The sequence below is a fragment of the Oncorhynchus mykiss genome, chromosome 30, assembly GCF_013265735.2.
Source record: "Oncorhynchus mykiss isolate Arlee chromosome 30, USDA_OmykA_1.1, whole genome shotgun sequence".
NCBI lineage: Eukaryota > Metazoa > Chordata > Actinopteri > Salmoniformes > Salmonidae > Oncorhynchus > Oncorhynchus mykiss.
Genome location: NC_050570.1, coordinates 37,329,212 through 37,352,463, shown reverse-complemented (window position 1 = coordinate 37,352,463; position 23,252 = coordinate 37,329,212). Strand labels below are relative to the sequence as shown.

The window sequence follows — 23,252 nt, the reverse complement described above, 5'->3', positions numbered from 1 at the left end:
TAGAAACAATTTATCCTTGATTGGGATTGGAAGTATTGGAAACCTTGAACACTCAACTTAATTATCATCCCCTAAAATGTCTCAAACACATTTTCTTCAAGAACAGTGTAGATGCAAAGTTTGGTAATTGAACGGCAGTTTGTGCTGTGTGTGCCGCAATTCTGTTACCAAACTTTGCATCTGCACTGTTCTTCAAGTAAATGTGTTGTTGTAAAGATTTCAGTGAAAATTGTTAAAAGTAGACCGTGTGCATAGAGTTGTGTGGTTTGTTTAACTTTGCATAATTGGTTTTTGTTTGACATACATTTTAAGATAAAATCAAAGTCTCAGCATCACTTTATCGCTCACTCTATTACTGTGGAATTGCCCAAACACAAAATATAGACTTACAGTTAGGTCCCTTATGGAATAAACAGATGATTTTACATGTGGAAAATTGCATGTGAAAATGTATTTTTGAAACACTTCACATGACATTTCCAACTAGCTCTCACAGTCTCACATCAGAATTAGACATTCATCCATGTTTCTCTTTAGTCCAATTTCGAAGTTGTTGTAAACGCGTTTAAGGTTAAGGCATTAACTCATAATGGTTAAGGTTTGGGATAAGCTTAAAACAAAAATCGAGAAAACCACTTTGTCAGTGGATTTGTACATGCACCCTTTGGAATCAGAGGCAGATGCTCACGTGAAAGTATGTGGCTCTGGAACACTACACATGCGGAAACAAAAATAGTGTTTTCAACATTGCGTATGTTTAGTATGTTTTATTCAACGTGTCCTCACCTGGAGTTTGAACTCACAACCTCTTGGTTCACAGTGTTCTGATCTTTCTGCTACACCACCTTGCCTTTGTTAATACATTATTTCAGCTGGATTCTTACAACTTACCTTGGCTTCTTACTGCATTCGCGTAACAGGCAGAATCCTCGTGAGGCTAAACAATGCTACCTAATATAATGTTTACATACCCTACATTATTCATCTCATATGTATACGTATATACTGTACTCTATATCATCTACTGCATCTTTATGTAATACATGGATCACTAGCCATTTTAACTATGCCACTTTGTTTACATACTCATCTCATATGTATATACTGCACTCAATACCATCTACTGTATCTTGCCTATGCCGCTCTGTACCATCACTCATTCATATATCTTTATGTACATATTCTTTATCCCCTTACACTTGTGTCTATAAGGTAGTAGTTTTGGAATTGTTAGCTAGATTACTTGTTGGTTATTACTGCATTGTCGGAACTAGAAGCACAAGCATTTCGCTACACTCGCATTAACATCTGCTAACCATGTGTATGTGACAAATAAAATTTGATTTGATTTGAGGCAGGGCGTTAGGGCGTTGGACTAGTTAACTCTAAGGTCTGGAGTGCATTAATTAACATCTGAGCAGTGCCAACATATACTTATTTTCTCCCAAGAACATATCCACACACTCAAAAATAAGAGTATGGTTACAGTACAATGTTGTGCCCTGGTTTACAAAAAGTTCAAAAGGTACACAAGGTACCTTCAGAGGTACACAGGAATTCACATGGTACTGGTCAGTGCCTTTTAGGGTACATGTGCAGACAATCTATTTCATGCCATGTCATTGTTGAAGACTTTCTGATTGACTTGTAGGGCATTCTAAAGCATGAATTATTTTCTTATAATGCATGGTATATGTGTACGGTAGAATTCAATGGCTATAGTTCATCCTTACATGTTCTGTTTGTGCTGCTTTTGAAAGCAAAAGTCTAATTGAAAACGTTATTGAATTTGATTTTCATAATGGCAAGCTGGTACGGATGGTTTGATAACCTAGTACTTCTGTTTGGTTACCACAGCAAATACTGTAGTTATCTAGTAAACTTGCTAGCTACTTCCGTAGCAGCTAAACACATTCTACCAGCAAATGAACACATTCAATGCAACTCCGTGGAAGGTCATTTCCACTCCGCTAGTGCGTCGTGAAACACACCTTCCACGTCGTTCACTATATCCCATAGAATGCATAGCCCCTCGTTGATTATCCCTTACATAATGGTACATTTCTCTACACAATATTTTCAATGTACAGTCAGGTACAATCATTACTGCACTTTGAAATGTAGGTGGTGGCAATGTGCTGGGTTGGGCTCATTAGGATATTTGGGGACATGGTGTAAAATATGTTGTATTTGTGCCAGCCGTCAGTGGAAATGTTGTATGAGTTTACGTGGTTAGTGAAGGTTGAGCACCTCTTTTGACACTTGGTTTGGCAATCAGTGCAAGAACTTGTGACAATCAAGAGCTGCACTCTTAAGATGTTACTGTGTATTTTTCATGAGCTTAATATTCAATAACTTGCAGTCAGCTAGCTGCAACTCAGTTATTGTAAATGTCGCAATAACTTACTGTAGCTCATCTGTCACACTCACTGACCTGATGTTGTGGAAGGGAAGTGAGTATTACAAGGATATACTGTCGCAACTAGCTATAAATGAAATATTATGTCTCTTTGGTATCACATGTGCTTATGTCAGCCTTTAACAAGGCTAGAGAACTGACAGTGTACAAGTGTATGCTGAGTTTAGATGAGGGACACAAAAACCATCATACCAGTCGGCATAGCGGGACAAGAAAGCAAGAAAGATGGTGACGCCAACAACAACCCAGCACTATGGTATGCATTGCTATGGTGATTTCAGTAAACAAACGGTGCAACTCAACATCCAGTAGAAAACAACACTACGGCAGATAGTTTAAATATTTGAACTCTGTCAGCATGTTCCGTCTACTGTGGGGATGATGACATTCACCGTTTTGCACTCATTGAAAACAGTGACATCCGGTTTACCGTCTACCATCTACCTCATACCATGTAAACACAGCATTAGCGTTACTGAACAGAATACAACAGAGCATATTTGCTGGGATGACATTCCCTCTCGTTGGAGACCAAAAAGAGCTTGCTGAAAGCCACGCCTCCAATATTCTGATAGGCTGCCGTGGCTACAGTATGCTGCCAATTAACAAGTAATGTTTGTCAACAGAAGAGTCAGCGAGGCCATAGTATGTTACTAGCATGTATTGCTAGTGGCAGCCAGTTGCCTGTAAGTTGTGTGAATTTTACAATAACTTATAGTTAAGTAAATACAAATTCACAGCAACAAGTTGCCCTTAATTTACCAGAGAATTCACTTCTTACAGTGCAACCTATTAATGGCACATGCTCTAACAATGTTGACACAACAGACGGCATCAAGAGGTGCTCAACTTGCATCGTCATAACCATCAAACACTTAAACTGCTACAACACTTCCACAAATACACATATATTTGACCATGTCCCCAAATATGCTAATGAGGCCCACCAGTACATTGCCCCCACCTTTGACCGTTCCTTATATTGTACCCCAGGGGAAAACACTGTATCCTAGCCATACACTTATTTTTTTAGAGTGTGGTAAAACCTGTTCCAAGGAAACCTGGTGGCGCTGCAGAAACACTGATGCACTCAACCAAGAGGCTGCAAATCCAAATCCCTGAAGCATTTGTGTATACTCTATGTCAAGTGTCCTTGAGCACTGCTAGTTTTACATTGACGTAATGTTGGTGGTGATAATTGGACAATTATTTACTTGATTCTGGGCAGCTTTTAGCAAAATGCAGGAATGTATTCCTGTCAATAAGTCTGAATCCATATTATAATGTCTGCTTCCAACTCACACTGTCGAACACGTAGATCCCCTGAACGCGGCTCACTTTCCAGCCCACTCTCCAGCTCACACTCTCAAACACATAGATCCCCTGAATGCAGCTCACTCTCTAGATCCCAATCACCAGAATTCTGATCACCTGTTCACACACCTGTATGTCATAATCACACACTATTTAGTTCTGTTCTTTGCACCCCATCATTGTGAGGTATTGTTTGTTTTGTTGTTTTTCTATTTGTAATGTAATCCTCCCGTGTATGATAGTTTTTGCCTGCCTCACTAACGACGCCTGTACTTTAGCCTCGGATATCCTGTTATCAACCTATTGCCTGATCTCCCGGATGACGTTACTAGCCTTTTCCCTGCCACTACTTTTCCCTTGTTGGTGTATGACCTTCTGAATTTGTTTTTCCCCACAAATGGGCTTTATTACAGACAGAAATACTCCTCAGTTTCATCAGCTGTCCAGGTGGCTGGTTTCGGATGATCCTGCAGGTGAAGAAGACAGATGTGGAGGTCCTGGGCTGGCGTGGTTACACATGGTCTGCGGTTGTGAGGCCGATTGGACATATTGCCAAATTCTATAAAACAACATTGGAGGTGGCTTATGGTAGAGAAATTAACATTACATTCTCTGGCAACAGCTCTGGGTGACATTCCTGCCGTCAGCATGCAAATTGCACACTCCCTCAACTTGAGACATCTGTGGCGTTGTGTGACAAAACTGCATATTTTAGAGTAACCTTTTATTGTCCTCCAGCACAAGATACACCTGTGCAATGGTCATGCTGTTTAATCAGCTTCTTGATATGCCACACTTGTCAGGTGGATGGATTATCTTGGCAAGGGAGAAATGCTCACTAACAGGGATGAAAACAAATTGGTGCACACAATTGGAGAGAAATAAGCTTTTTGTGCTTCTGGAAAATTTCTGAGCTCTTTTAATTTCAACTCACGAAACATGGGACCAACACTTTACATGTTGCGCTTATATTTTTGTTCACTATAAACAGTTTTTGTATTGCCCTTGCTATAGCATCCATGTCTTACCTGAGGTGATTACCCTGCCATAGTAGATGACCACTACACAGTGTCTGTGATGGTTGAAGTGAAGTTTGAGAGTTTGTGAGAATAATTAAGTTACACCTTGGGTCATTTCATGCACTTCATGCACTTCATTCATCCATAGCTCCTCTTTGGTAATCAGCCTTCTTCAAATGAATCTACTGAATGGACAGCTAATGTCTATCCTAACACATTCCTTATATTGAGTTGCACCCCCTTTTACTCTCAAGTCAGTTAAGCACAAATTCTTATTTTCAATGACGGCCTGGGAATAGTGGGTTAACTGCTTTGTTCCAGGGCAGAACCACAAATCTTTACCTTGTCAGCTCAGGACGACTATGTGAAAGTGTTGTGGTCAGATGAGACCAAAATGGAGCTCTTCGCTATCAACTCAACTTGCCGTGTTTGGAGGAGGAGGAATGCTGCCAATGACCCCAAGAACACAATCCCCACGTCAAACATGGAGGTGGAAACATATTAGCTAATTTGTCCTGGGATATAAACATTGAGTTGTTATTTTACCTGAAATGCACAAGGACCGCTACTCCAACAATTAATCCACACATAAAACGGCCAACCGAATCGTTTCTAGTCATCTCTCCTCCTTCCAGGCTTTTTCATCGTTGAACTTATATGGTGATCGCATCTAAACTTTCATTGTATTACCTCGACAACCGGCAACAAAGCTCGTCTTTCAATCACCCGCATGGGTATAACCAATGAGGAGATGGCACGTGGGTACCTGCTTCTATAAACCAATGAGGAGATGGGAGAGGCAAGACTTTCAGTGCGATCTGCGTCACAAATAAGAATGACTTCTATTTTAGCCCTTGGCATCGCAGATGCTCGTTGGCGCTCGTGAGCAGTGTGGGTGCAGTAATTGAATAACATGGATTTCTAAATGTATTTTGAGACGCTCGCGCACGCGACGTGTCTGGTCTGGTCAGCATGTTAGCGCTATGACAGACACAGTTAGTGATCCCTCTAAATTCTGGAAAACTGTTAATTCACTAAAGCGGGATCTAAGCAAGTATTTTAGACTCCGACATCATTACTGGAGAAGTTTATATTTGTGATGCCTTCAATCAGCATTTTATCTCAGCTGGTTTCAAATTTGAAATAAATCGTGGTCCTACTGTTCTTCCCACATACATCCTCCAGTTGCCTCGATGGATGGTCAGTCCACCTCACATGACTTTGGGAATGGTAGTCAGGGTTTATATTTTTGGAAACTCACAGAAACAGAATTTCTTGCTGCCTTTATCAGCTATTTACACCAAGAAGTCATTGGGGGGTGACAATTTGGACCCGTCTTTGCTTGCAGCGCCCCTCATTGCTAGCTCAGTAACTCACATTTTTTATTTAACTTTAGTATCAGGAAATATCCCAAAAGTGTGAAAAGCAGCTTTTGTGCTGCAACTCAATAAGGGCAGGGATAGTAGTGACCTCAATAATTATCGACCAATTTCCAGCCTCCATTGTCTTGTGAATATCCTAGAATCATTGGTCAACAAACAGCTACGTTATTTTATATCTGTAAATAGTATTCTTAATGTTAATCAATCCAGATTCAGATCTAAACATAGTACCACCATGGCTACCATGCTTGTTATAAATTATATTTCAAATGCCTTAAATGATAGAAAGAATTGTGCTGCCATGTTTGTAGACTAGTCAAAAGCTTTTGATACTGTAGACCATGTTATTCTGTTGAATAAGCTGTCCCCGATAGGGTTGGGTACTGATACTTGCCAATGGTTTCATAATTATCTCAATGACAGATATCAGGCCATCAAGGTGGATGGAAGTCAAATCTGAGTTCCTTGAGTTGCATAAAGGGGTGCCCCAAGGTTCAATACTTAGGCCAATTCTGTTTACAATCTATATAAATAAAATTGGTAGTGCTGTAATATATATACAATTGAAGTAGGATGTTTACATACACCTTAGCCAAATACATTTAAACTCAGTTTTTCACAATTCCTGACATTTAATCCTAGTAAAAATTCCCTGTCTTTGGTCAGTTAGGATCACCACTTTATTTTAAGAATGTGAAATGTCACTATTATAGTAGAGAGAATGATTTATTTCAGCTTTTATTTTCATCACATTCCCAGTGGGTCAGAAGTTTACATACACTCAATTAGTATTTGGTAGCATTGCCTTTAAATTGTTTAACTTGGGTCAAACGTTTCAAGAAGCCTTCCATAAGCATCCCACAATAAGTTGGGTGAATTCTGTCCCATTCCCCCTGACAGAGCTGGTGTCACTGAGTCAGGTTTGTAGGCCTTCTTGCTCGCACACGCTTTTTCAGTTCTGCCCACACATTTTCTATAGGATTGAGTTCAGGGCTTTGTCATGGTCACTCCAATACCTTGACTTTGTTGTTCTTAAGCCATTTTGCGACAACTTTGGAAGTATGCTTAGGGTCATTGTCCATTTGGAAGACCCATTTGCGACCAAGCTTTAATGTCCTGGCTGAAGTCTTGAGATGTTGCTTCAAAATATCCACGTAATTTTCCTTCCTCATGGTGCCATCTATTTTGTTAAGAGCACCAGTTCCTCCTGCAGCAAAGCACCCAAACAACATGATGCTGCCACCCCCATGCTTCACAGTTGGGATGGTGTTCTTCGACTGGCAAGCATCCCCCTTTTTCCTCCAAACATAAAGATGGTCATTATGGCCAAACAGTTCTATTTTTGTTTCATCAGACCAGAGGACATTTCTCCAAAAAGTAGGATCTTTGTTCCCATGTTCAGTTGCAAACCATAGTCTGGCTTTTTTTGGAGCAGTGGTTTCTTCCTTGCTGAGTGGCCTTTCAGGTTATGTCGATATAGGACTCGTTTTACTGTGGATATAGATACTTTTGTACCGGTTTCATCCAGCATCTTCACAGGGTCATTTGCTGTTGTTCTGGGATTGATTTGCACTTTTCACTCCAAAGTACGTTCATCTCTAGGAGACAGAATGCGTCTCCTTCCTGAGCGGTATGACGGCTTCGTAGTCCCAAGGTGTTTATACTTGCGTACTATTGTTTGTACAGATGAATGTGTTACCTTCAGGCGTTTGGAAATTGCGCCCAAGGATGAACCAGACTTGTGGAGGTCTTCCATTTTTTTTGAGGTACTGAGTTTGAAGGTAGGCCTTGAAATACATCCACAGGTACACCTCCAATTGGCCATGATGCTGCCTATCATTAGCCTATCAGAAGCTTCTAAAGCCATGACATAATTTTTTAAAGGCACAGTCATATTAGTGTTTTTAAACTTCAGACCCACTGGAATTGTGATCCAGTGAAGTATAAGTGAAAATCTGTCTTTAAAACAATTGTTGGAAAAATTACTTGTGTCATGCACAAAGTAGATGTCCTAACCAACTTGCCAAAACTATAGTTTGTTAACAAGAAATTTGTGGAGTGGCTGAAAATCAAGTTTGAAGGACTCCAACCTAAGCGTATGTAAACTTCCAACTTCAACTGTATCATTCATAGGATTTCTTCCTTTTTAGCATAATGCTAGATAATAAAGGACAACGAAAGAAGGGATTTACAATTTTCCTTGAGTGTAGCCTATACACTGACTGGTCTTAAATGGCTGGTTGTTTCCCTATGTTGTATGTTTTCAGTTTGACATAAAGTACCATCCAATTTGGTACTCAACAAGGCTTTATAGACTACAGCACGGGGTCAAGTCCCAGCATAAAACCCATTCACCTCTTTCCCTACTGAGCACAGAGACATACGTTATACAGTGCAATTTATTTTTAATGCATTTGCAAAAATGTCTAAAAAACAGTTTTTGCTTTGTTTTTATGGGGTATTGTGTTTAGATTGATAAGCAATTTACTCAGTTTTAGAATAAGGCTGTAATGTAACAAAATGTGGAAAAAGTCAAAAGGGTCGGAAATACTTTCCAAATGCACTGTAGCTGCCAGTCATGTCCACAAGACTAGAGGATGGCATCTCAGGCCACAGGTCCATAAAATGCTTCCAGGTCAAAGGTCAATAGAACATTTACTGAAAAAAATGTGCAGTTGTTTTGCTGGCTCACATTTGCCTGATGACTCCCACTGAATTTTTACGCTGCTCTATCGATCACTATATACTTCTGTCTGAATCGTTCGTGGTAACAAGAGGCATTGTACAAAACAATGTAATCAGTGATTGGATCGTCTGTAAACAATAAAAGTATCAAAGGCAATGACTTATTTTCGAACCGTTGCTTTACCCATGTGTGTTCTGGTTCTGGGCCAACCTATCGGTTTCTGGGACCAATCAGACGACCTGAATGTGTTCGTATTCTAGAACGGTCGGGGTGGGAGTCAAATCCAGACTCATTGCAGAGAATAAACAAACATTTGTGGGTGGGGTGTGGCGTTTGGCCCGGAGCCATGAGTCCATGTAGCCAGGCTTGGTTTACATGGTCGAGTCTTGATTTGTTATTATGTGTTAACAATAGACACTTTAGACAATGAAACTATCAAACTGACAGTCTACCTTTGTCTGTGCTTTTGTGATTTGTCTGCAGGCCTTTGGCGATTTGCTTTGTGTTGTTTTTCTACAGTAAGATCGTGATTTGTAAGGATCCAAATAGGCGTGGCACAATTACTGTATAACCATGTAAGCGATGGTTATGGAGGAAGTCAGTCAGGAAAATAAAATAACCGTCATAACTGTTTATTTAGATTTTTTACATTTATTTTGAATTTATTTGTGGAACGAACAGCTGACTGAAGTTGGGACTGCACGGCATTCATGCAATTGAGTCCATTTCTGCAATAACATGGACTCAACGTGATAAAACTTTGTAGCTCTTTGCTGAAAGAAGCAAGGTGTTCAAATCAAATACCAGTACATGTGTTTAGCAGATGTTATTATGGGTGTAGTGAAACGATTGTGTTTCTAGCTCTAGCTGTGCAGTAATATCTAACAGTAATATCTAACAATTTCACAACAATATACACAAATCAAAAGTAAAGGAATTAAGAATATGCAAATATTTGGGCGAGCATTTGCGCGAGCAGGATAGAATACAGTATATACTTATGAGATGAGTAATGCAAAATATGTAAATATTATTAAAGCGACTAGTGTTCCATTATTAAAGTGGCCAGTGATTCCAAGTCTATGTATATAGGGCAGCAGCCTCTTAGGTGCTAGTGATGGCTATTTAACATCATTTAACAGTCTGATGGCCTTGAGATAGAAGCTGTTCTTCAGTCTCACAGTCCCAGCTTTGATGCACCTGTACTGACCTCGCCTTCCGGATGATAGCGGGGTGAACAGGCAGTGGCTCAGGTGGTTGTTGTCCTTGATGTCCTTCCTGAAACATTGGGAGCTGTAGGTGTTCTGTAGGGCAGGTAGTTTGCTCCTGGTGATGCATTGGGCAGACCACCTTCTGGAGAGCCCTGCGGTTGCGGGCGGTGCTGTTTCCATACCAGGCGGTGATATAGCCCAACAGGATGCCCTCTATTGTGCATCTGTAAAAGTTTGTGAGGGTTTTAGGTGCCAAGCCAAGTTTCTTCAGACTCCTGAGGTTGAAGAGGCACTGTTGCGAGATCTTCACCACACTGTCTCTGTGTGTGGACCATTTCAGTTTGTCATTGATGTGTACGCTGAGGAACTTCAAGCTGTCCACCTTCTCCACTGCTGTCCTGTCAATGTGGATAGGGGGGTGCTCCCTCTGCTGTTTCCTGTAGTCCACAATCAGCTCCTTTGTTTTGTTGACGTTGGGTGACAGGTTATTTTCCTGGCACCAAACTCCCAGGGCCCTCACCTCCTCACTGTAGGCTGTGTCATCATTGTTGGTAATCAGGCCTACTACTGTTGTGAGTGGCCGGCCACACAGTCATAGGCGAACAGGGAGTACAGGATGGGGCTGAGCACGCATCCTTGTGTGAGTTTTGATTATCAGCTAAGTGGAGATGTATTTTTCTACCTTCAACACCTGGGGGCGGCCCATCAGGAAATCCAGGACCCAGTTGCAGAGGGCGGGGTTCAGACCCAGAGCCTCAAGCTTAATTATGAGCGTGGAGTGTACTATGGTGTTGGATGCTGAGCTCTAGTCAATGAACAGCATTCTTACATATGTGTTCCTAATTGTCCAGGCGGGATAGGGCAGTGTGCTGTGCAATGGCGATTGCATCGTCTGTGGATCTATTGGGGCGGTAAGCAAATTGAAGTGGGTCTAGAGTATCAGGTAAGGTAGAGGTGATATGATCCTTGACTAGTCTCTCAAAGCACTTCATGATGACTGAAGTGAGTGCTATGGGGGCAAAGTTCAGTTACCTTTGCTTTCTTGGGTACAGGAACAATAGTGGCCATCTTGAAGCATGTGGGAACAGTAGACTGACCATGACCATCACAGCCCTAGATCCAAAGCCTTAGCAGTCGTCATACCTTAGCAGTTGATACCAATGTATGATATGTTGTCACATATATTTGTTCAGTTGTACTAGAACCATTGGATTACCATGTTTGCACTGTGGTTGAGTTCAGTGTAGCCTATAGGAGGGAACATGATGCCAGAGTTGTTATGGAGGATCAACAGATTGAATAGAAGCCTAAGACTGCGCCTGAAATGGCACCCAATTCCATATATATAGTGCACTACTATACCTGTGGGCAGGGTTGGGTAGGTTACTTTCTAAATGTAATCCATTATAGTTACTAGTTACCTGTCCAAAATTGTAATCAGTAACGTAATCTGATTACTTTCCCCTTAAGTGGCATTAGAAGAATATAATAATACGATTAAATGATATCTTTACATTAAAAACCAAAGTATATCAGAATTCCAGTCATTCCAATAAATGTTATAGCCCTTGATCTACATGAATAGGACTGGAAAAGTATAGCTAAGCCAAATTGTTTTACCTAAGAATGACCTTAGCCAGCCCTACTCTGTTTATGATTTTGTTGTCATGGAGGACTGATTGGGCTCATTGATTAGAGTTGAAAATAAATGCTGCGCTCATGAAATGGCATGCTTAGAGCACTATTGAAAAGTGCTATTTACACGTGAAAAATGAATGCCATATGCTGCATTTGCTATAGGCCTATTGTTTACCTTTTTTGTTGGTGACACTTTGATATCTTGATAGTGTGCAGCTGTTTAAAGGGCAAATCCACAGATGAAACAATAACAAAACGGTTTCCCCGCCTCTGTTTTTGTAAAAAGCTGAGGGATGGGTCTGGAGAAATGTAACCACTCTCAGATTAATAGACAGAACTATGGATGCAAGGACTGACCATCCATGACATAAAGATTATTGTTTGTTCACATTTATAATATTTACAAACATTGGAGTAAAACAAACTTATATTTTGGGTTCTGAACTAACTTCATGAGTTACATTATTCTAGAATCCACTGATGTATAAATATATATAATTTATAAATCCAAAAATGGATGTAGCAACTACAGATTTAATTTAATTCTTTAATTCTATCAAAAGTGTGCAAGTTTGAGCATGTGTCCATTAGGCAAATGGATTGATTTTTTTTATCAGCATGAATTGGATTGAGCAATAAAAGCCCCACTTTTATTCCATAGACTTGGATCTGCACTACGAAGCTGTCCAAGAGCAGATTTTTCTCTGACTGTCTACTGGTTTCAAAAACAATGATTGATAGGCAGTTTACATTTCTTGAATTCAAACATTGTTGTGTTCAAATACACATTTAAATTTGTGAACAGCCGTCCACAACAACCACAATCCGTGAAGCGCAAATAACTAAATGAGAGAGCAGCAGTGTGATTCACATCAATGCACGATGTCGTTAACAAAAATAAGTGATATCCGTATCGCCGCAGACTACACCACTGCTTTCATCCTTTCCTCCCAAGAATTTATTCAAGTTGGATAATCTTTGGATGCAGTTGCACCATTGGAAGACATAGCTTGGACTGTAGCCTACAAGAGCCTATTCCTGCTCTTTTCCCGCGATCCATCAAACACATTTGGTGTGTCATCATAGTGGTCTCTGACTTGTGGTCAGACTCGCTCAGGTTGAACAAACTTACACTTGCACCTTTTTTCAATGCTGATTTGAATGTCGTTGTGAAAACAAAGTGTCCAAGATTTTTTTTCTTAATTTAAAAGTAATCATCGAAGTAATCATCTAGTTTTACTTTTTTTACAAAAGTATTTGTAACCCGACGAATTGAGGCTGTTCTGAGGGCAAAGGGGGGTGTAACTCAATATTAGGAATGTGTTCCTAAGGTTTTGTACACTCAGTGGAAGTGTTTCCAATTTTAAACCTTGCCAAGATGGCCTTATAAATGACAGATTAATAATTGTATGCATATAGCCTATATGTTCCCCCTCTTTTTTCAGTTTCTCGAGTGTGTGGGGGGGGGGGGGGGGGGGGGTTTGTGTCTGTATTGCCAGTAGTGGAATGTTACTTCCAAGATGGCGTAGCAGTCAGACGTCTTTGTCCTGTCGTGTCCCTTGTATATATCTTTTTACATCTTTTTATTCGCATATCTTTTTAAAATATTTTCCTAAACCTCAACTTCTAAATACTCTCCTGCAACCCGCCTTACCCAATGTGGCGTGGATCTGCTTTTTTCTAAAGTGTTTCTATTTACTTCGGATCTGGAATACCTTAACTGAAGCTAGCCGGCTAACTACCTACCAGCTATCAGTCAGCAAACCATTGCTAGTTGTCATCAGCTAAACTTTAGCTCGGAAAGCTCTCGCCAGTTCGAACAACGTGACTCAAACCAGAGCATAACGGACCTATTTCTCTCCATATCCCCAGATTCCTACCGCAAACTCTGAACATCTGGATCTTCGCAACTAGCTAACCGCAATCCCGGGTGACCACTCCTGGCTAGCGTTTCCATCCCGTAGCAAGCACCAATTAGCCTGAAGCTAGCCCGGCCAGCTTACTTCTGGGCTACAATATCCGGACCCCTTCTACTGCCGGTACGGGGCACAGAAACCACTGATCCTCTACGACTGGAATACCGACATAATCTGCCCGAGGATTCCAACAGGCCCCTTAGGCGTGACGCCCGCTGAAGGGCCATTCTGCTAACCTGCTAGGCCTGCTAGCTACCTAGAGCTACTTGGAACCCTACTAATTCCACGACTGGTCTATCAACGTCACCGCACAAAGAGGCAAAAACAGACTTACCCCCATCGCAACGTCCCCCAAAGGCTAACTTGCTAGCCCCGGTCTGCTAACTGCTAGCTTGCCTGCCCCGGTCTGCTAACTGCTAGCTTGCCTTCCCCGGTCTGCTAACTGCTAGTCCCTGCTAACTGCTTGCTTGCTAACCCGGTCTGCTAGCTTGCCAGCCCCGGTCTGCTAACTGCTAGCTTGTTTAGCCCCGCCTACTAACTGTTAGCCCGTTAGTATCAGCCTGCTAACTGTCTGAATTGCCGTGTCCCCAGTCAGCCCAACCACCCACTGGACCCATATGTTCACTTGGCTACGCATGCCTCTCTCTAATATCAGTTTGCCTCGTCCATTACTGTCCTGGTTAGTGATTACTGTCTTATTTCACTGTAGAGCCTCTAGCCCTGCTCAGTATGCCTTAATCAACCATGTTGTCCCACCTCCTACATATATGATGACATCACCTGGTTTAAACGTCTCTCTATATCTCTCTCATCATTACTCAATGCCTAGGTTTACCTCCAATGTACTCACATCCTACCTTACCTTTGTCTGTACACTATGCCTCGAATCTATGCTATCATGCCCAGAAACCTGTTCTTTTTACTCTCTGTTCCGAAACATGCTAGACGGCCAGGTCGTATAGCATTTAGCCGTACCCTTATCCTACTTCTCCTGTGTTCCTCTGGTGATGTAGAGGTTAATCCAGGTCCTGCGGTGCCTAGCTCCACTCCCACTCCCCAGGTGCTCTCATTTGTTTACTTCTGTAACCGTAAAAGCCTTGGTTTCATGCATGTTAACATTTGAAGACTACTCCCTAAGTTTGTTTTACTCACTGCTTTAGCACACTCTGCCAATGTCTTAGTCGTGTCTGAATCCTGGCTTAGGAAAACCACCAAAAGCCTTGAAATCTCCATCCCTAACTATAACATTTTCCGCCAAGATAGAACTGCCAAAGGGGGCGGTGTTGCAATCTACTGCAAAGATAGCCTGCAGAGTTCTGTATTACTATCCAAGTCTGTACCCAAACAATTCAAGCTTCTACTTCTAAAAATGCACCTTTCCAGAAACAAGTCTCTCACTGTTGCCGCTTGCTATAGACCCCCCTCTGTCCCCAGCTGTGCCCTCGATACCATATTTGAATTTATTGCTCCCATCTATCTTCTGCGCTCGTACTACTAGGTGACCTAAACTGGGACATGCTTAACACCCCGGCCATCCTACAATCCAAACTTGATGCCCTCAATCTCACACAAATTATCAATGAACCTACCAGGTACAACTCCAAATCCGTAAACACGGGCACCCTCATAGATGTCATGCTAACTAACTCGCCCTCCAAATACACCTCTGCTGTTTTCAATCAAGATCTCAGTGATCACTGCCTCATTGCCTGCATCCGTAATGGGTCTGCGAACAAACGACCACCCCTCATCACTGTCAAACGCTCCCTAAAACACTTCTGCGAGCAGGCCTTTCTAATTGACCTGGCCGGGGTATCCTGTAATGACATTGACCTCATCCCGTCAGTAGATGATGCCTGGCTATTCTTTAAAAGTGCCTTCCTCACCATCTTAAATAGGCATGCCCAATTAAAAAAATGTAGAACTAGGAATAGATATAGTCCTTGGTTAACTCCAGACCTGTCTGCCCTTGACCAGCACAAAAACATCCTGTGGCGTTCTGCATTAGCATCGAATAGCCCCCGTGATATGCAACTTTCAGGGAAGTTAGGAACAAATATACACAGGCAGTTAGGAAAGCTAAGGCTAGCTTTTTCAAACAGAAATTTGCATCCTGTAGTACCAACTCATAAAAAGTTCTGGGACACTGTAAAGTCCATGGAGAATAAAAGCACCTCCTCCCAGCTGCCCACTGCTCTGAGGCTAGGAAACACTGTCACCACCGATAAATCCAATATAATAGAGAATTTCAATAAGCATTTCTCTACGGCTGGCTATGCTTTCCACCTGGCTACCCCTACCCCGGTCAACTGCCCGGCACCCTCCAAGGCAACCCGCCAAAGCCCCCACCATTTCTCCTTTACCCAAATCCAGATAGCTGATGTTCTGAAAGAGCTGCAAAATCTGGACCCCTAAAATAATCAGCCGGGCTAGACAATCTGGACCCTCTCTTTCTAAAATGATCTGCCAAAATTGTTGCAACCCCTATTACTAGCCTGTTCAACCTCTCTTTCGTATCGTCTGAGATTCCCATAGATTGGAAAGCTGCCGCGGTCATCCCCCTCTTCAAAGGGGGTGACACTCTAGACCCAAACTGCTACAGACCTATATCTATCCTACCCTGTCTTTTTATTAAGGTCTTCGAAAGCCAAGTTAACGAACAGATTACCGACCATTTTGAATCCCACCGTACCTTCTCCGCTATGCAATCTGGTTTCAGAGCTGGTCATGGGTGCACCTCAGCCATGCTCAAGGTCCTTAAGGGCATCATAACCGCCATCGATAAGAGACATTACTGTGCAGCCGTATTCATCGACCTGGCCAAGGCTTACGACTCTGTCAATCACCACATTCTTATTGGCAGACTCGACAGCCTTGGTTTCTAAAATGATTGCCTCGCCTGGTTTACCACCTACTTCTCTGATAGAGCTCAGTGTGTCAAATCGGAGGGCCTGTTGTCCGGAACTCTGGCAGTCTCTATGGGGGTGCCACAGGGTTCAATCCTCGGGCCGACTCTTCTCTGTATACATCAATGATGTTGCTCTTGCTGCTGGTGATTCTCTGGTACACCTCTATGCAGACGACACCATTCTGTATACTTATGGCCCCTCCTTGGACATTGTTAACTAACCTCCAGACGAGCTTCAATGCCATACAACTCTTCTTCCGTGGCCTCCAACTGCTCTTAAACGCAAGTAAAACTAAATGCATGCTATTCAACCGATCACTGCCCGCACCTGCTCGCCCGTCCAGCATCACTACTTTGGACGGCTCTGACTTAGAATACGTGGACAACTACAAATACCTAGTTGTCTGGCTAGACTGTAAACTCTCCTTCCAGACTCACATTAAGCATCTCTAATCCACAATTAAATATAGAATTGGCTTCCTGTATCGCATTAAAGCATCCTTCACTCATGCTGCCAAACATACCCTCGGTGATGTCATCTATAAAATAGCCTCCAACACTCTACTCAACAAACTGGATGCAGTCTATCACAGTGCCATCTGTTTTGTCACCAAATCCCCATACACTACCCACCATTGCGGCCTGAACACTCTCGTTGGTTGGCCCTCGCTTCATACTCGTCGCCAAACCCACTGGCTACAGGTTATCTACAAGTCTCTGCTAGGTAAAGCCCCGCCTTATTTCAGCTCACTGGTCACCATAGCAGCACCCACTCGTAGCACGCGCTCCAGCAGGTATATATCACTGGTCACCCCCAAAGCCAATTCCTCCTTTGGTTGTCTTTCCTTCCAGTTCTCTGCTGCCAACAGCCCATCTATCTACCTACCTCATCCCCATACTGAATTAATTTATTTATCTTGCTCCTTTGCACCCTAGTATCTCTACTTGCACATTCATCTTCTGCACATCTTCCATTCCAGTGTTTAATTGCTATATTGTAAATACTTTGCCACCATGGCATATTTATTGCCTTAACTCCCTTATCTTACCTCTTTTGCACTCACTGTATATAGACTTTTTGTTTTCTTTTGTTCTACTGTATTATTGACTATGTTTTGTTTATTCCATGTGTAACTCTGTTGTTGTATGTGTCGAATTGCTATGCTTTATCTTGGCCAGGTCGCAGTTGCAAACCTACCTGGTTAAATAAAGGTGAAATAAGAAATACAAAAACACCGGTATCTCGATGGGGAACAGGTGACAGGATCTCAAGTGTTGTTCCTTCTATTTCCTCTCCCCTCACTCTCTCTTTCTTCTTTCGCTCTATTCTTTATCCCTCTGTCTGTCTATCACTTTGTCTCTTTCTCTCTCTCTATGGTATTTATACAGTAATTTTGTGTATTATCAACAGTAAAATACTCTGAAATGTTTAACTGCAGCATACTGTAAATGATGGTGCATTGTGGGAAAATGTTTTGGCTGGGGAAAGAATTTCTGTATTTTGAATGGTACTGTAATTCCACCCCACAGAATACAGTTCCAGATCTTTGGAGCGCCAAAAACTTTTTGACCACTAGTGGGTTCAGGGTATTGTTGTTTCTGTCTCATTAACATATGTTGAGGCGTGCCTTTTCAGAGACTGTATTTGTTTCACCCGTGAGTGAGAATTCTGTACCAATTGAACTGCTATATGGTTATAGGTCTCCATTAATTTCTATAAGGAACAGATTGGAGTTACAGCTAATCTTAAACCTTAAATGGTTGAGCATTTGCCATGTACTTTAGGTCTGTTTTGCCCAGTAGTTGCTGCCATTTTGGAAGCCTTTGTTAATTAAGGATCTTACCCGTATTTGACATTTTTGCCTGAAATGACATACCTAAATCTTAACTGCCGGTAGCTCAGGACCTGAAGCAAGGATATGCATTTTCTTTATACCGTTTGAAAGGAAAGACTTTGACGTTTGTGGAAATTTGAAATTAATGTAGGAGAATATAACACATTATATCTGGTAAAAGATATTACAAAGTAAAACATGCTTTTAAATTTTTTTGTCCCATCATCTTTGAAATGCAAGAGAAATTCCATAATGTACTATTCCAGGTTAGGTGCAATTTAGATTTTGGCCACTAGATGGCAGCAGTGTATGTGCAACGTTTTAGACAGATTCAATGAACCATTGCTTTTCTGTTCAAAATGTTGTATCAAGACTGCCCAAATGTGTCTAATTGGTTTTATTAATACATTTTCAAGCTCATAACTGTGCACTCTCCTCAAACAATAGAATGGTATTCTTTCACTGTAATAGCTACTGTAAATTGGACAGTGCAGTTAGATTAACAAGAATGTAAGCTTTCTGCCCATATCAGATATGTCTGTGTCCTGTGAAATGTTCATGTTACTTACAACCTCATGCTAATCATATTAACCTACGCGTTAGCTCAACCGGGGGGGATCCCGTAGAGGTTAGCAGCTTCTACCCCCCCAAGCCATAAGACGGCAGAACAATTAATCAAATGGCCATCTGTACTTTGTACATTAAAGTATAAGTATTTCACGGTAAGGTCTACACCTTTGTCAAATGCGGTCTAAACGGCGCATGTTACAAATACGATTAGATTTTTCTTTGAACAATAGTTAAGATGGGGAGAGGTTTGTCCATAATAAAGTGTTGCTCTGCCATCTTAACGCTATGAACAGGGCATGTCCTACAGGGCAGGGCATGTCCTACAGGGCAGGGCATGTCCTACAAGTGAAGAGGGAGTTAGGAAAATTACAATTGGCCCAGAACAGGGCAGCACGGCTGGCTCTTAGATGTGCATGGAGAGCTAACATAAAAAATATGCATGTCAATCTCTCTTGGCTCAAAGTAGAGGAGAGATTGACTTCATCACTACTTGTATTGACATGTTGAATGCACTGATCTGTCTGTTTAAACTACTAGCACACAGCTCAGACACCCATGCATAACCCACAAGACATGCCACCAGAGGTCTCTTCACAGTCCCCAAGTCAAGAACAGACGATGGGAGGTGCACAGTACTACATAAAGCCATGAATACATGGAACACTATTTCACATCAAGTAACTCAATGAAAGCAGTAAAATCAGATTTAAAAACAAATTGGATAAAAATACACCTTATTGTACAGCAGGGACTGTGAAGAGACACACAGGAAAAGAAGTGCATACAGTGCCTTGCGAAAGTATTCGGCCCCCTTGAACTTTGCGACCTTTTGCCACATTTCAGGCTTCAAACATAAAGATATAAAACTGTATTTTTTTGTGAAGAATCAACAACAAGTGGGACACAATCATGAAGTGGAACGACATTTATTGGATATTTCAAACTTTTTTAACAAATCAAAAACTGAAAAATTGGGCGTGCAAAATTATTCAGCCCCCTTAAGTTAATACTTTGTAGCGCCACCTTTTGCTGCGAATACAGCTGTAAGTCGCTTGGGGTATGTCTCTTATCAGTTTTGCACATCGAGAGACTGAACATTTTTCCCATTCCTCCTTGCAAAACAGCTCGAGCTCAGTGAGGTTGGATGGAGAGCATTTGTGAACAGCAGTTTTCAGTTCTTTCCACAGATTCTCGATTGGATTCAGGTCTGGACTTTGACTTGGCCATTCTAACACCTGGATATGTTTATTTTTTAACCATTCCATTGTAGATTTTGCTTTATGTTTTGGATCATTGTCTTGTTGGAAGACAAATCTCCATCCCAGTCTCAGGTCTTTTGCAGACTCCATCAGGTTTTCTTCCAGAATGGTCCTGTATTTGGCTCCATCCATCTTCCCATCAATTTTAACCATCTTCCCTGTCCCTGCTGAAGAAAAGCAGGCCCAAACCATGATGCTGCCACCACCATGTTTGACAGTGGGGATGGTGTGTTCAGCTGTGTTGCTTTTACGCCAAACATAACGTTTTGCATTGTTGCCAAAAAGTTCAATTTTGGTTTCATCTGACCAGAGCACCTTCCTCCACATGTTTGGTGTGTCTCCCAGGTGGCTTGTGGCAAACTTTAAACAACACTTTTTATGGATATCTTTAAGAAATGGCTTTCTTCTTGCCACTCTTCCACAAAGGCCAGATTTGTGCAATATACGACTGATTGTTGTCCTATGGACAGAGTCTCCCACCTCAGCTGTAGATCTCTGCAGTTCATCCAGAGTGATCATGGGCCTCTTGGCTGCATCTCTGATCAGTATTCTCCTTGTATGAGCTGAAAGTTTAGAGGGACGGCCAGGTCTTGGTAGATTTGCAGTGGTCTGATACTCCTTCCATTTCAATATTATCGCTTGCACAGTGCTCCTTGGGATGTTTAAAGCTTGGGAAATCTTTTTGTATCCAAATCCGGCTTTAAACTTCTTCACAACAGTATCTCGGACCTGCCTGGTGTGTTCCTTGTTCTTCATGATGCTCTCTGCACTTTTAACGGACCTCTGAGACTATCACAGTGCAGGTGCATTTATACGGAGACTTGATTACACACAGGTGGATTGTATTTATCATCATTAGTCATTTAGGTCAACATTGGATCATTCAGAGATCCTCACTGAACTTCTGGAGAGAGTTTGCTGCACTGAAAGTAAAGGGGCTGAATAATTTTGCACGCCCAATTTTTCAATTTTTGATTTGTTAAAAAAGTTTGAAATATCCAATAAATGTCGTTCCACTTCATGATTGTGTCCCACTTGTTGTTGATTCTTCACAAAAAATACAGTTTCATATCTTTATGTTTGAAGCCTGAAATGTGGCAAAAGGTTCAAGGGGGCCGAATACTTTCGCAAGGCAAAACATACGCACTATACACACACATGCACATAGATTTTGTGATGTAGATATGCGGTGTGAGATTTATTGTAATGTTTTTAAGATTGTATATATATCTACCTTAATTTTGCTGGACCCCAGGAAGAACGGGGATCCATAATAAATACAAATACAATTAAATTGTAATTACCAAAGAATTATGTAACAACATGCTAATAAAATGTTGCTCCAAAAGTAATGGCAGTTTTATTACATGGGCACAAGAACAGTTTAATGTTAAGTGTTGATAATGCGGTAACAAAACTGTAACGGTAATAAAATATGGCTATTAAGTGTTGAAAGGAAACTAAATATCTAAAAACTGCCTTCTGGAATCAACTACAGCCAAGGTAGGTGAAAAATCATGTTAGTTTCTATTCCCGAAAAAACTACCCCTTTAAATATCTTATCGTGTGTGTTTGAAACCAGAACACTGGACAAAGAAGTTTGAAGTAGTTTTTTTTGCTAAGCATCCAACTTTTTTGTTGTTGTTTGCAAATGGCTTTGAATTTCTCTGCAATATTTTCAGGTATGATAAAATGAATAGCAGCTTTCAACCTTTTCAGTGGCATGCTGAAAGTGTCGTACAGTAGTTGAGCATCACCTTATGTATACTTAGCAGTACAAAATATCATTCAGGAGAATGGACATTTACAGAATGTTCAGAATACTGTAAATGTATAGGGTAGATCAATTACGACAGTCAGATAGATTGTAATAGTATAGGGGTTCTGTTCATTTCTATCTTTAACATGCAGTTCCAGATACAACCCCACCATTAGTTGAAGGCAGCTAATCATATAGTTTATGAAAAGTAGTCACTTCCTGAGATCTGTATTCAAATATTGTTTATAAAGTAGTTGCTTTCTCAGATCTGTATTCTAATTGTTAAATTGTTTTGTTACTTTTGGAGATCTTTATTCAAATAGTTTTAAAAAGTAGTCATTGTTGGGGTATCTGTATTAAAATAGATGTAGTCGCGTCCAAACTAACATTTTGGTCCCCTACCCACCAAAAAATACTTTACACAAAGCATAATTGAAACTATAGTTACCTCAGGTCTGGTACTTTCCCTTAGTTTCTTTCCCACAATTTCTCCTGCCAAATAGTATTCCACAGTTCAGAGTATATCAGCTGTGACGGAACCATAATGTCCTCAATGTCAGTTGCATGAAATGTTTTGTTTGTTGTTGATTTATGACTTACGGTCTGATTGCAGTGTGGACAGACACTGCTTCCCAGTGGCCATAGCAGCACTGCAGATTGTGACCTATAGACTAACTATGATTAGATGTTTGGGTCGTAATGAAGACTCCGAGCGCAGTATCCATGCTGTATGGTTAGTATCTTACTTGGCTCTTTAGGTATGATTTGCGACTTGGATCCATTGACTCAAATCAAGGATGTCTCGTATTTGTTTCCCATGTTCCTTTCCTTGACTAACTGTGTTGTTTGTCCCTGTAGGGGAACCCTCCTCCTGCTCCTGTCAATATGCACATTGTCTGCAGAAGAAGACTACCGAGCACAAGGTAAGCAGCCTCCACCTCCCCATCTCAACTCCATCTCTACATTGTAACAGTCTACACCAAACCTATGTCTGACCCACATCCATTAGCCATTTCTGTTGCCATATATTTGTCGTCTGTTGTGGATGAGAGAGTGACCTTCTCTAGCTTTAAAGGGATGTCACTTCACAAAAGCCTGGTTTACGATGGCCTGTTCTTTCTTCCAAATGGAAACAGTTCAGCCATTCAAAGTGTTGAGTGTTACAGGGGCCTTGTGTGGGTGTGATAGGCATGGGTCTTAGTTGGACCAAGTGACATTTCACTTGTTGGCACCAGGCAGTATCTGAGAGGGAGGGTGAATACTGACTCCTGGTTGTAGAGTTGGAGAATGCCAGCACTTCTAATTTGTTGTTGCCATTGTTTTAGGGTTCAAACTT

The 23,252-nt window shown here is 41.4% G+C and overlaps 1 protein-coding gene across 2 annotated transcripts in view; it reads left to right on the top strand.

Annotated features, from left to right (window-relative positions):
• LOC110521790 (collagen alpha-1(XXIV) chain) overlaps window positions 1-23,252 on the top strand; it is a 183,833-nt gene that overhangs the window by 4,465 nt on the left and 156,116 nt on the right. For both annotated transcript variants that reach the window (XM_036968553.1, XM_036968554.1), the window contains exon 2: window positions 22,775-22,839. In XM_036968553.1, the coding sequence (XP_036824448.1) occupies window positions 22,775-22,839 (65 nt within the window). The remainder of the gene's footprint in view (window positions 1-22,774; window positions 22,840-23,252) is intronic.